Source organism: Alosa alosa, chromosome 20 (genome assembly GCF_017589495.1).
Source record: "Alosa alosa isolate M-15738 ecotype Scorff River chromosome 20, AALO_Geno_1.1, whole genome shotgun sequence".
Classification (NCBI taxonomy): Eukaryota; Metazoa; Chordata; class Actinopteri; order Clupeiformes; family Clupeidae; genus Alosa; species Alosa alosa.
Window position 1 is genome coordinate 10,588,517 of NC_063208.1, and position 13,407 is coordinate 10,601,923.

Here is a 13,407-nt window from a genome sequence, read left to right on the forward strand (position 1 = left end):
ATACTCCAGCCATTAACCCTGGCACTGAGGAGGAGACTGAATGAGACTGTAGTTGTCCTGCCTGGCGGGTGGAGGTGGGAGGAACGAATCATTTGCATGCTTCCCTCGTTCATCCATGACTCACTCACTGCCTCAACTCTCTGTCTTTTAAACAGTACGGAGATCTCTCAACAAAAACAGCCGCTGAACCAGTGTCTATAGACGCCAGCCTGATTTTCACAGACAGGCCCAGTACGTTGTCTTCTTGGGAACCAATACAGCAAAGACACAACAAAAACAATTTAATCACGCATCAGTTCTCTGAATTAGATTAGCAGTGCCAAAGAACTGATGCTCATCTCTTGACTCGAGAGAATAGTTCATCCTTAGAAACATTTCAACCAAGAACAAAGATATGGCCTGTCCTACAAGCGTCTGCCTACAGCCTCCAGGCCAGAGACTGTGCCCATTCCAGAGCTTCGTGTCTAGAGGGGTCTGTTTCTGGTGCTAATTTACAATGTCAAGTCACTTTGTTACAGTCTAGAGGAGTGATGGCTCACCTGGAGCCACAGACAGACACAGACAGACACAGACAGACACACAGACACCTTGAAGTGCCTTCACATGCGTCTTACCTCCTTGGCACTCTTGATCTTCTCCAGAAAGGTGCGCAGCTCCCTGGTCTCTGCGTAGAGAGCGCGGCACACGGCCTGGTAGTGGTTGGGGGCATCGGAGGGACTGGGCAGGTGGGATGTGCACAGCTGAAGGGGAAAGAGACTTTGTCAGCTGGTTGTGAGCCATTCAGATCCTATGCTGTTTGTAGACATCTAACTTAACTAACGGCCATGCCTGAATGGTACTGCCTTCTAGATATAACGTGTCAGTCCAAGGTGATTGCATACATTCATATACATTTATTCATCTCGCAGACAATTGCATTGGACAATTTCATTCATTTCTTTAGTATTGGGCTGTTGCCCCACTATTTCACCAGCATGATCAATAAAGGTGACAATATTCTAAAACACGTAACCAGGAAACAGTGCCTTATTCTTCAGTTAGCATAAGTCTGCAAGTCTTTCTGGTTAAACAGCTAAGGACAGTGGTCTATTAAGTGTTAAAGTGTTTCCTTTTCAATTACAGGTTAAGACAGTGCTGTTGGTTGGTTACATTATTGTTCTAAAACAAGTATTGATATGACCCTGTTCAACCTGAAGAAATAAATATTATACAAGTCATTTCAAAAGTATGTAAGACACAAAAAAATTGCAAATGCATGTTAAGGTGTTGGACCGGGCAAATAGGAAGGGCTTAAGACACCATTTAGATGAGCACACAGATCACCCATCATGCCTTGCACATGTCTCAGACAGATGCCTGTGGCGGCCCATCCCTGATGAGGTATGATGGACAAGCATAAACACAGACACGTTCACACGCTCATTCTGACCAGCTCAAGTGGAACAAAGCAGCCACATGCCTGATGCAGGCATGAAGTCACATTACCCTGACCTGCCAGGATTGAAACTTGCCGAATGACATTTCTGCTGCGACACCCTCCCAGACCCACCCTGCCGTGGAATGCATAGTGCAGGTGTCAAAAAACACATTCTTTCCCCTAAAGCAATGACAATGCAGAATGATGCCAAGAGAGGGAAAAAAATAGAACAGCTAACGAGTTAAATAAAGAAAACCTGTCTCACTAGACGCCTCTGTTTGGCCCTGCCTGGCAAAGGCACCGAGTTCCCTGTTTGGTGACATGAACTTTAGTGTTGACAGAAATGTAAAGAGACCGAGAGACACAGACAAAAAGAGTTCATTTAAATAAAGCTTTTCACCAAGAACAGCCAGACAGACGAAGACTGATGTGTAGAAGAGTGAGTGAAATGGGTAGATATTCAGTCCGTCAGAAAGAGCAAGAGAAAGAGCTCTGGAGGATGACAGAGAGAGAGAGAGAGAGAGAAAAAAAAGAGAAAGAGAAAGAGAGAGCGCTCCCTAAAGGACAGAACCCCCCCAGGTAGCTCATTTCCAGTCAAATGCTCAAATTCAGTTCACTCCCCTCATACCTCACAGCGCTACACAGGGGGTCTGCTAAAATTACACACACACACAATGAATACCACGTCCTATGCCCAAACACAGCGCACATGCACACACACACACACACACCTCATTTGACCCCGGGAACCCAGAGGAGGACACAACCCCTGTTTGCCATGTGATCAGGACCATGTAGCAAATCCATCTAAAATCAGCTGTTCTCACACCAACACACCTGGACCAAACCATACATCTGCTGCATTCATAACATACCGTGTCCAATACCATTACGCCATCAGATTCAGGGCTGGTTTCATAAAGGGATTTCTCTTTTACTGTAGGCTACTCATACAGATGACCACATAAACAGGCCGCTAGCTCAACCTAAAGCTGCTTACATATAGGATGTCTGAGGAACGATAGATGTCCAAAGTGGAATAGCCAACAACAGAGTGGTGGAAATGCACCTCTTAGCAAGTATTACTTACGTAACTGCTGAAAATAATGGGAGGGTGCAATACAGTTATTGTCGGTAAGAAACTACTTATGGTAAGGCGATTCAAAGACTTTATGCTAAGGATTGCAAAGGCTTCCAAATGTCATGGTCACTGACATAATGAGCAACATAACTCATAAATCTCTACTCTGATCTGCTCTGCATGGTTCAGGTCTGTACGAAGGGTAAACCTCACATGGGGGAATCAAGAGCTCATATTGATTGAGATTCGGTCTTCTTTTTCAGCACACAAACTTCTATGAGGGTGGCAGTAGCTTTGCTGTTGGATCTCCATACAGCTTATTTGTTGATCCTGCTTGTACGGAAGAGACACGCATTTTAAAACAACATCCTTACAGCATCGCTCATCACTCACCTCCAAAACGTCACGGTAGCCTCGGATGTTGCAGACTCCGGCCGGATCTTCCTCGCCCTCATCCTCCCTCCTCCCGTGGCCTCGTAGCCCTCGTCGGGGCAGGGGTCTTTCTCTGCCTCGTTCTCGGCCATGTTAGTCATGAGATCGATAAGGCGCTCAAGAGGTGGGCTCAGCTCACGCTCCTCGTTCTCCTTCAGGCCGTAGTCCAGGGCCTTGTAAATCATGATGCCCAGGGACTCGATGATCTGCAAGAGAGAACATGCAGAACAGCACCCGATGCATTAAAACACATGTTCAACTCCTCAGCAAGCCAACTCATGATCGCAAGAGATTAGAATATGAAAGGAAAAAAAAAAAAAAAAAAAAAAAAAGAGAAAAAAACATGTATAAATATGTAACAAACGTACATGCATATTGGACATGGACATTGTACATTGTTATGTACATTGTCATGTATATTGGACATGGACATTGTACATTGTTTGACATTTGGTTAATTCTCAGTAATCTATGATTTCACTATGAACAAATGACAGTCATATGACAAACACATCACAAACACCGCTTAAGTCAAACAAGTATGAACAAACATAATGTTTTCACTTAAGGCATTTCCCACTCATTACTGATGAGAAGACAGCCACGGCATGCTGAGACAAGATTAAACTACACAGTTCCAAGGTGCTTTCGGGGCAGTTCTTTATGAAATTCTTTGGTCCCCTGACTTGAAGAGGGGTCTCTAAATGTGTTCAGACAGAACCCAAACCACATAGTCCATGACCAAAGAGCAGGACTGCACATGAGACCATCTCATGTGGGAGCAGCCGTGGCCTACTGGTTAGCGCTTCGGACTTGTAACCGAAGGGTTGCCAGTTCGAACCCCAACCAGTAGGAACAGCTGAAGTGCCCTTGAGCAAGGCACCTAACCCCTCACTGCTCCCCGAGCGCCGCTGTAGCAGGCAGCTCACTGCGTTGGGATTAGTGTGTGCTTCACCTCACTGTGTGCTGACTGTGTTTCACTAATTCACGGATTGGGATAAATGCAGAGACCAAATTTCCCTCAAGGGATCAAAAGAGTAAATATACTTATATACTATACCATCTTACTGAGCTACAATGGCTCACGTGTGGTGCAGTGACACTCAGAGAGCACTTTCATCAATGAAAACATCCTCACAGTCCTGTGCAGAGTAATCATCTACGGAGGATGGAGGAGGACTTTCCTTTTTTTAAACGGTCACACATCTATGATTCCTCTTATTAAATGCTTGTCATCACTCTACTGCAACATCTATTATGTGGTGGTTCTCTCCTGAGACAACATGACCGGGAGATGGAGGATAAGAACAGGCCTACTAAGAGTGTGCATCACTCAACTGCCTGTTGTCTGAATTCAGTGACCTCCCAACAGTGAGTATTGTAAATACTATTGCCATGACGCACCATCATGTGGCTTCTTGATGTTGAGAACTGAGAAACAAGGGGCCTGAAGCAAGGGGGGGGGGGCGACAACAAAACCTGACAATTCACCGTTTAGACCAGCAGACTGGACCTAGCTCATCCTCATGTGCCCAGATGTTCGTACACACACAAAGGCCCTCTCTGTCTCTGAAGTCATCACTGGCGCACTATGGAATGGTGCTCCCAGGCTCCACTCAATTCCGTAACTCAATTCAACCCTCCAGACGTGAGCAGCGGCATGGTGGTAGGACTGGCCGGATAGAGACGCAAAAATACAATGTCAAAGAAGCCATGTTGAGGAACAGTGCCAATGCATGAGTCCCGCAGACTGGCATAACCCCTTAAAAAAACAAACCACACCGACCAGCGACGAGCCTTCAATTACAGTTAACACAATTGAAGACCTAAAACAGCTTTGACCAGAGCCACTGTGTAATGTTGGTCCGGACAAGAGTTTAAAATAATCTTAATAATTTCATTTTCCCCAGAGATTGGAGATCGAAAATACGCAAGAGAGAATCCTTCATTGTTATGGGCTGGGAAGGGGCAAGTCTTATCTTCAGGAGACTCAAGGATTATTTTCTTAACACACACACACACACACACACACACACACACACACACACACCAGCATTAAGCTTAAGAGGTTGGCGCCTGTAAATTCACTACTGCTTGAAGCTTAATCAAGACGCTACTTGAGAGTGCAGTTTGAATTTCAGCCATTCCCATCAACATTAAATACTCACATCAGCATCAACCACAGAGTTATACTGAGCTTCTTTGGAGACTGTGCCATAATGTTTACAGCAATTATATCAGACGTCAAGCATTTCAGAGCTTTCAAAACAGTTAAAAAAAACAAATACAATGTGCATTTAATCACTACCATCAATAAATAAATGCCTTTGATAGATCTTCATGAAGGACCCTACCATGAGAAACCTTCGACCTCTTCCAAGCTTTCAATCTCACCATCCTATGTCCTTTCTGCAGTAAATGACCTTACAGCAGAGGGTTTATGGGCAGCGGGGGCAGTTTATGTAACAGCTGTACACATGGTAGGTGACAGAAAAGACCAATATCACATTCATTAATACCACCCAAGGACAGCAGAGCCATCTTAGAGGGCCTGGCATGCCATTGGCCCTTTGAGGAGTCGGGGAGGTAAGGCACTCTGTCCAAGATTGCCACTAGAAGTGGAATTAAGAGCCCGAGCGTGTCCAGCCAGGGCACTCTGAGTGCCAGCAGCAGGACAAAGATCTTCAGAGGAGGGCGAAAGGCCAGCGTTCCCACAGCAGTGAATGGATGAGCGGGAACAGGATCGCCTGACTCCAAGATCGACGCCGACAAGGAGACACATGAGCAGATTTGGCTCAGGGGAGCCTGGGAATCTGAAGACCTCCACAGGGGAAACACCTCTCTCCTGTGCTCTTGTGTGCTCTCTCTCTCACACACACACACACCCCAAACACACTATAATATCTCCAAAACACATGGCAATTCCTCCAAACAATTTAGAACCACATGATTCACACACAGATCTTTATTCCTCTATGTAGTCTATTTTATTCCTCTATCTACCAGAGAGTAAACATTGAGAACATTGTGTCATTAGATACATATTTGTAGATACATATTAGCAGAAGTGCAGGCACAACTATCTCTGGGTAACGCTGAGAGAATTCTCTTGCGACAGAATGGAAATCCTGTACATCCCTGTAGATGCTCCCACACACTATGAGCAACTCAGGAGTTAACCCAAAGTCCAGAGAGAGAGAGAGAGAGCAGAGAACGAGAGAGAGAACAGAGAATGACAGAGAGAGAAAACAGAGAGAGAATGACAGAGAGAGAAACAGAGAATGAGGGAGAGAGAGAACAGAGAATGAGAGAGAGAGAGAAACAGAGAGAACGGTAGAAAGAACGAGAGAGAGAATGAGAGAAAGAGAGAGAACAGAATGAGAGAGAGAGAGAGAGAAAGAGAGAGAGAGAGAGAGAGATAACGATAGAAAGAACAAGAGAGAGAATGAGAGAAAGAGAGAGAGAACAGAGAATGAGAGAGAGATGGATGGACTTCTCTCCAATTACGCACAATCACAAATTATCACAATCTCATTTGGAGGCTTGTGACTTGTGAGGCATGAGGACAGAGGGAGGGCGTCGGCAGGAGGCTCAGCTGACGAGGTCAGGAAGAGCTGACGGAGGAGCAGAGATGCAAACATGCTCTTCACACCCCGGAGGAGAAACATACTTGGCCAGGACAAAGACACACAGAGTCCCAGGAGCTCAATGGGGCCTCCCTTTCATCTTATCCAGAACTGGGACAGTCAAAGCCCATCTAAATGTCATCTGCATTGTGAAAAGGTCATTAACATGTTCAAATAACCAGGTCGAATGGAAACTTTATGGGTGTGACTTGTAGCTAACCAGCATTTAATTTCAGTAACATCCCAGAGTAACAAGGGATCAACAACAAAGTCTGCATCAAACTCTGTTCAGTATCCACTGTGGCGTTTGTGTGCATGTGGTTGTTTTGATCGACTGAACACACATACACATGCTCGTCCTCATACTGCAGAGGAACAACACAAAGAGGAGACTCAAGGCATGAGCCTGTAAGCACCGTTCACATGACATCACCGTCGGGCGGGCACACACACACACACACACACACACACACACACACACAGCTGTGGCGGAAGGATGCGCAGCACTAGGGGGCTGCCAATGCCTCCCGTTTACATAACAGTCCTACAACAAACACGCAGTCCACTCCTTGGCATTCAGAGGAGAAAAGTGTGTCTGTGCTCGGTCATGTGAGCAGATGATGTCTGACGACTCTCTGAGCACCGCGCCATTGCCTCATGCGTAGCTGAACTCGCTCTGGGCTCACAGCGGCAGCAGTGACTTTTCTCTGGAACGCCGAGCAACACTGTTTTCCTTGAATTCTGTAGCAGAAGGTTCCACGCCCGAGCGCCATCTGACATCACAATTTTCGCAAGTGGAAACTCATGACAAATCATTATGTGAGCAGAGTTACCTGGAAACCAAAGGCTGCCCTACTCAGTACATTCCAATGTCAGACGAGCTAATGTATTCCTAACTTACTCTTAAGAACGAAACATTCAAGAATTCTGAGGTCTCTGGAATAACTACAGTTAATAATTAATCCCTTACAGTTTAGGGAGCCACTTCATTTAAACCCACTCACGTCTAAATGCCCCACTTAAGGTCTCTGGAATAACTACAGTTAATAATAAATTCCTTAAACTTTAGGTAGCCACTTCATTTAAACCCACTCACGTTTAAATGCCCCACAGCTCGTTTTACATGACTGAGTAAATACTCTAAGCACTGCCAGGAGAAAGAGTAACAGACGCTTTGTGAAGATTAGTTTTGGCAAGACTGGGAAAATTGCAAGCTCTCTCTACAGTGTCTCTCTAGGCTCTATTAAATTGTTTCAGCATGAGAATCCCTTTGAGTAGACCCTGACAAACTTGCCCAGAGTTTATGCCGAATCATCAAAGCTGTGCCTCATGTCTAGCTTTCCAGTCTAATGTGTGTGTGTGTATGTGTATATATTATATATATATATATATATATATATATATATATATATATATATATATATGTATATGTATATATATATATATATATATATATATATATATATATATATATATATATATATATATAAACATTCTTCCTGTCACTGATATACAAACACATGATCTGTAATGAAGTTCCAATGCATGTGCACGCACGTTCAGTGGCACATGTGTGCATCTCTGAACTGCTCCTCAGTACATGACATAATATACAGCATAACGTCTCCCACACACACACAGCAACAAGAACAACAGCAGCTCATGCTTCAATAAGCAGGCGATCAATAGTGATGACATTATAGCTGTATGAACATGGAGGAAATTCTGTTGTTTCGATGCCAGAGAAGAACAGAGGTGTTTGGCCTTCAGTATGGCAGAGCTTGATTAATGGGGGTCCTCTCATGACACACTGGGACTCAGACACTCAGATGGGCCCTGTGTTTCATCACTTATTTATCCCTTATTCACACCTGTTCATCAACCCCCTCAATGGAAGCCTTGCTGACTGCAAACAGAGTACAGGGCCGAGATGAAGCTAGAAACAGATACATCAGCAAACACATGGCTTCTCCCTTTTCTACATACAGTGTTTCCCATACATTGACTTATTTGTGGCAGCCCACCACAATATCAACATTGACCACCACACAATGATTTTCCAGGTTGTACTAAATTGTGCTCAAATCTGGTTAGCATCATAACCATGCTGTGCTAATTTGTTGCATTCAAATTAATTCTGCAAACCAACCACCACAAATGGAATTCAATTCTCTGGGAATCACTGACATACATACAGTATGATTTTCAAGACTTTTGGTCTGTTTGGCCATCCTAGTCAACAAAAACACCTGCACTCTATCCAACAGAGTTTGGGAATGGGAGAAGGATTACCCAAATTACTGGGTACCCATTTGACTTCTTGTAAATAACAGTCTTCTTGTAAATAACAAGCGTTTGTGAGGTTGTGTTTCTATGGAGACCGGATCCCTCTTACCAGCGAAGCTGCAGTCAGCTTGTATGCACATATGATGCCAAACCAAATGGCATGACCAGACATCCAGAGGAGGGACGTGCCAATTGGCCCCATACATTAGACCCAGCCGACAGTAACAATAACACATGCAATGCTACTGCAAACGTGACACAGTATGGTATGGCAACTGCTCTGCCACCGACCGGAAAGCACTGCAGAGGGTGGTGAAACCTGCCCTACGCGTCACCGGTTCCTCACTCCCCTCCATTGAGACCATCCAGGGCAAACAATGCTTGCGTAAGGCATGCAGCTTCATGAAAGACTGTTCTACTGTACCTCACCCCAACCACAGGCTGTTCACCTCACTCCCCCCTCCTAAATGAACAGTACAGCTTCAGAGATGGGAGGAGGAGATCTACACCTCACTGACCACAATGACACAAAAAGGTCCAAAGGGACACACATGTAAACATAAGGGACCCATAAAAGGTGCAATTACACCAGCAGGTAAGAGCATGGCATGTGCATGGGATCCATGACTCCAGACCTAGCATCTGAAAAAAGGTCCTCTTGCAAATAGAACACTAACACAGGGGTTTTCAACTAGTGGTCCGTGAGGACTTTGCTAGTGGTCCATGACCATGGATTCAGTAATGTACAGTAGTTTCAATGTGGGAATCAGTATTTTTATTCAGTGGTGGTCCTGGGGTTCACAATCAGGGTGAACAATACTAGACCTTTTTTTTTTTTTTTTTTTTTTTAAATCATCCTAGAATTGTTGAGAAAATTGCTTTACAAAGCTTAAACTGTTAACCATGTTAGTCACTTTGGTTAAAAATGTGTCAGCCAAATGTAATGTAATGTAATGTAATGTAATGTACAATCAGTTGAAAACCCCTGCTCTCTAACACAAGGACTACACTCGTTAGGCTCTGCATTCATAAGCAAAGACCCTTCTCAACAAGACTTTTTACATGGTGTTTTTTATACAATGTTCATTAATATGCATGGTCCCTATCAAATAAACCAATAAAATAAATAAATAAATAAAACAAAAGCCAAAATACAAGACATGAGGAGAACATAAAAACAGAATACGGTACTCCAAAAGCATGCTGCGCTAGAACATAAAAACAGAATACGGTACTCCAAAAGCATGCTGCACTAGTGGTGGTGACCTCATGTGCCAGCTCCAATCTGAGGGCCAGTCACAGAGCTAAATCTGCTCTGGCTGCCAGCGTCTCCGAGCAGGTCGGTCTCGAGTGCTGTCAGTTACGCTTCCTCTCTCTGGGCCTTTCAGCTGAGCCAGCAGAGGACGAGCTCAATGTTCGGACCAGTCACTTAATCAGGCCGGCGGGAGGGGGATGTGACAGGAGAACCCAGACACGCGTTTGGGCTGCAGGGATGTACAGTGCGGCAGGAGAGTGTGTGACTGAGCGTGCGAGAGAGAGAGAGAGACGAATGTTACGCAACGTGCCCGCCTAAATCCAGACCACTCTGGTGCAGCGGATGCTTTGTTCCCTTCTGACAGCACAGGGGTAAGCCACTGTTCCACACAAAGGAACACCCTGGCACACGCCTTTCACTTGAGTGGGCCATTGCTGCTCAGGACACCCATGTCCCAAAGCAGCCCTTGCCAGACTGGCCACTTCACTTCAGATAACAAAGCACTACAGTAGGTAGCAACTGTAGGTGCAATTGAGGAGCTCATTTCCAAAACGCTAGATCCACCCTTTTAATGAATTGTCATAAAAAAAAAAAATTTAAAAATGTTTAAAAAGTGGAATTACAGTGGAACTGTAATTGGGCTTTTATTATTTGATTTCTCTTTACTCTATTAAAACTCCACAACTGACTTTTTATTGATATTACCTGAAATACATAATTACATAACATTACTTATTAAAGCTTTCAGAGATGGATGTATAGCGTTTTAGAAAAGAGCTCTTCAATCGCTGCAAGTGAAAAAAAAAAAAAAAAAAAAAAAAAAAAAAAAGAGGAAGGTTTCTGAAATGGAAAATCACTGAAGGCAGAAAAATGGCAGGGTTCAGCACCTTCTCTCCTCACTTGCGTAACCTAGAGATGGAGGACCGACAGAGAGGGATGAAGTGAGAAAGAGAGAGATGAAGTGAGGAAGAGAGAGATTGAGTGAGGAAGAGAGAGAGATGGAGTGAGGAAGAGAGAGAGATGGAGTGAGGAAGAGAGAGAGATGGAGTGAGGAAGAGAGAGATTGAGGGAGAGAGAGAGAGAGATTAAGGGAGAGAGAGAGAGATTGAGGGAGAGAAAGATTGAGGGAGAGAGAGATGGAGTGAGGAAGAGAGAGATGGAGGAAGAGGCAGGGAGGGAGATGAGGACACAGAGGCACAGACTCAGACAGTGCCACAGAGAGATGCTGAGCCCAAAAGTGCATTTCCCAAATTAACTCATCTAGCACAGTGGCCGACATGAACATGGCAGCTATGCTGTGGAGGCAAACGAGTGACTGAATAGACCCACATTGACAGGCAGTGCTGTGGTGAACCACTGCATGAGAGCTCTGTCTGCTGGTGCAGGCCTGCAGACACCTGCAGAAAAATGGAACTATAGTCTGAACCTTAGTTTACATGATGGAACTATGGTTCTGAGCTCACTCTTTTAGCGAGCAACAATTATAATCACCACCACCATTCATTCCTTTCCACCTGTTAAGACTGTCTGAATGAAGCCAGCTCATGCCTAGAGTTGTCTGTCTGAACTACTGTAGGTCAGGAGTGCATCCAATGCAGACCTCTGAAAGATGCTCACGTGAACCACAACCAAGACTTCCCTACATGGGGAGGACAAAGAGGATGAGGACTGCTCGCAGGTGGGGTCAGATCCTGCACAAACACACAGCCTCTCTCTACCTAGTGGCTGCAGAGTCCCTGTGAGAGGATGTGATTACATCTGAGAATTGACTTGCATCCAAAACCCGGCACAAAGCTATTTAACTAAAAGGCATCTCGGTTAAAAAATGCCATAGGTATTTATAGAGATCTCCTTCAGTTCAGACTGGATGATCGTGAAGAGGAAAATATCCTGAAGCATCAACAACATCTATAGGGGGCTGCATGTTGAAAACACTAGTAGCACGCCATCAATCCTCCCAGAGGGATAGGACATCAGTAGTCTGGTATCCCTGGGGACGGGAAGTTCATATTTCCTGCTCTAGAAAGCAAAGCCAGTGTTATTGACGTGTGTCTTGTGTCCACCCGGCGGTGACACTGGTGCTAAAAGCAGGGCGAGCAGGCTGCAGAAATGCGACTGAACTGCGGGAGACGCATGCATGCTGGGAGCGGGGGACGAGTCAGGACCACGGGTCACTCTCACCTCAGGCCCTGCCCAGTGAGGCTGCTGGCATGCTGCCCAAGGACCGCATGCTGTCTGATGATCAATACAGCACTTCAGCAGACAGTTGGTGACACACAGAGGAAGTTAAGAATAGACCCATGCGGGCTGCACACTTAAACTCAAACAAGTACAAAGTATAAAATGTTCTGGGCAGGACAACTGTGTGGGACAACTTTTTTTGAGCAATGTTGTTGGGCAAGCTCATAACTGGTTCCAGGTGTTCTGATTGGATGATCATGACAATTTGCCTACTGATGATTAAAGGTTTCCACAAAAAAAATTCCCAGCAACACTGCTCAACGAGTTTCCTTGTGCATTATCAGCTTATATGGGTTCTTTGAAAAAACAGTGCAGTGGAGGGAGGTGGTGTGTGTGTGTGTGTGTGTCTTTCAAGGACCTGCAGGTGTTTAAAGACAAGGGCACCACTCTTTTCCTTTCAGCAAAACAAATCCCTACCCAGCCAGCAGACCAGGACCTGGAGGCATCCATTACACACACAAACACATACGCACACAATCACAAAATCACAAAGTCACAAGCATCAAAATGTGCACCGTGTTTGACTGTGTGAACTGTGGCTGCACTAACCAGGAGACGCTGCGGTCTGATTCTCTGGAAGAGTGAGATCTGGCTGCGAGAGAAATGGCTAGTAAGACGGCAGCTAATCCCACCTTAATCTTGTGACCTGAAACTCCAATCCACTTTGCCAGGGGGCAGGAATCAAACCAGTCACAGTCCGTTCAGCAACCCCCGGCATTGTCCAGTCGCCAACCAAAGGACCACCACGGAAGTAGACCAGAATCCACTGTGACCAATTGGTTGGTCAGTACCTCAAGTATGGACTCAATCATATGGTTTTGTTTTGTAGCACCACATGATACTTGCCTAGTTTACTACGGACCAAGAGGAGGAAAATGTTTAACAAAGTCATACAAAAACATATCAGTCATCCTTCTAACAGGTTGGATGCCCAAACAGGTCTAAAAGGGAGCTTTGCACACACGGGGGCAACCCGGGCAAAACTACAGCTGTCCAGCAGTGTTTGACCAATCATTAGCATGTGCCTTGAATACTGGGAGCTGGTTATGAAGAGGTGCAATGGACCATT

General features: G+C 45.1%; 1 protein-coding gene across 1 annotated transcript in view; it reads right to left on the reverse strand.

Moving 5' to 3' along the window:
- spire1a (spire-type actin nucleation factor 1a) overlaps positions 1–13,407 on the reverse strand; it is a 37,600-nt gene that overhangs the window by 16,018 nt on the left and 8,175 nt on the right. Inside the window, 3 exon segments of the mRNA XM_048229902.1 lie at positions 615–740; positions 2,892–2,963; positions 2,966–3,136. Of these exon segments, the coding sequence (XP_048085859.1) occupies positions 615–740; positions 2,892–2,963; positions 2,966–3,136 (369 nt within the window).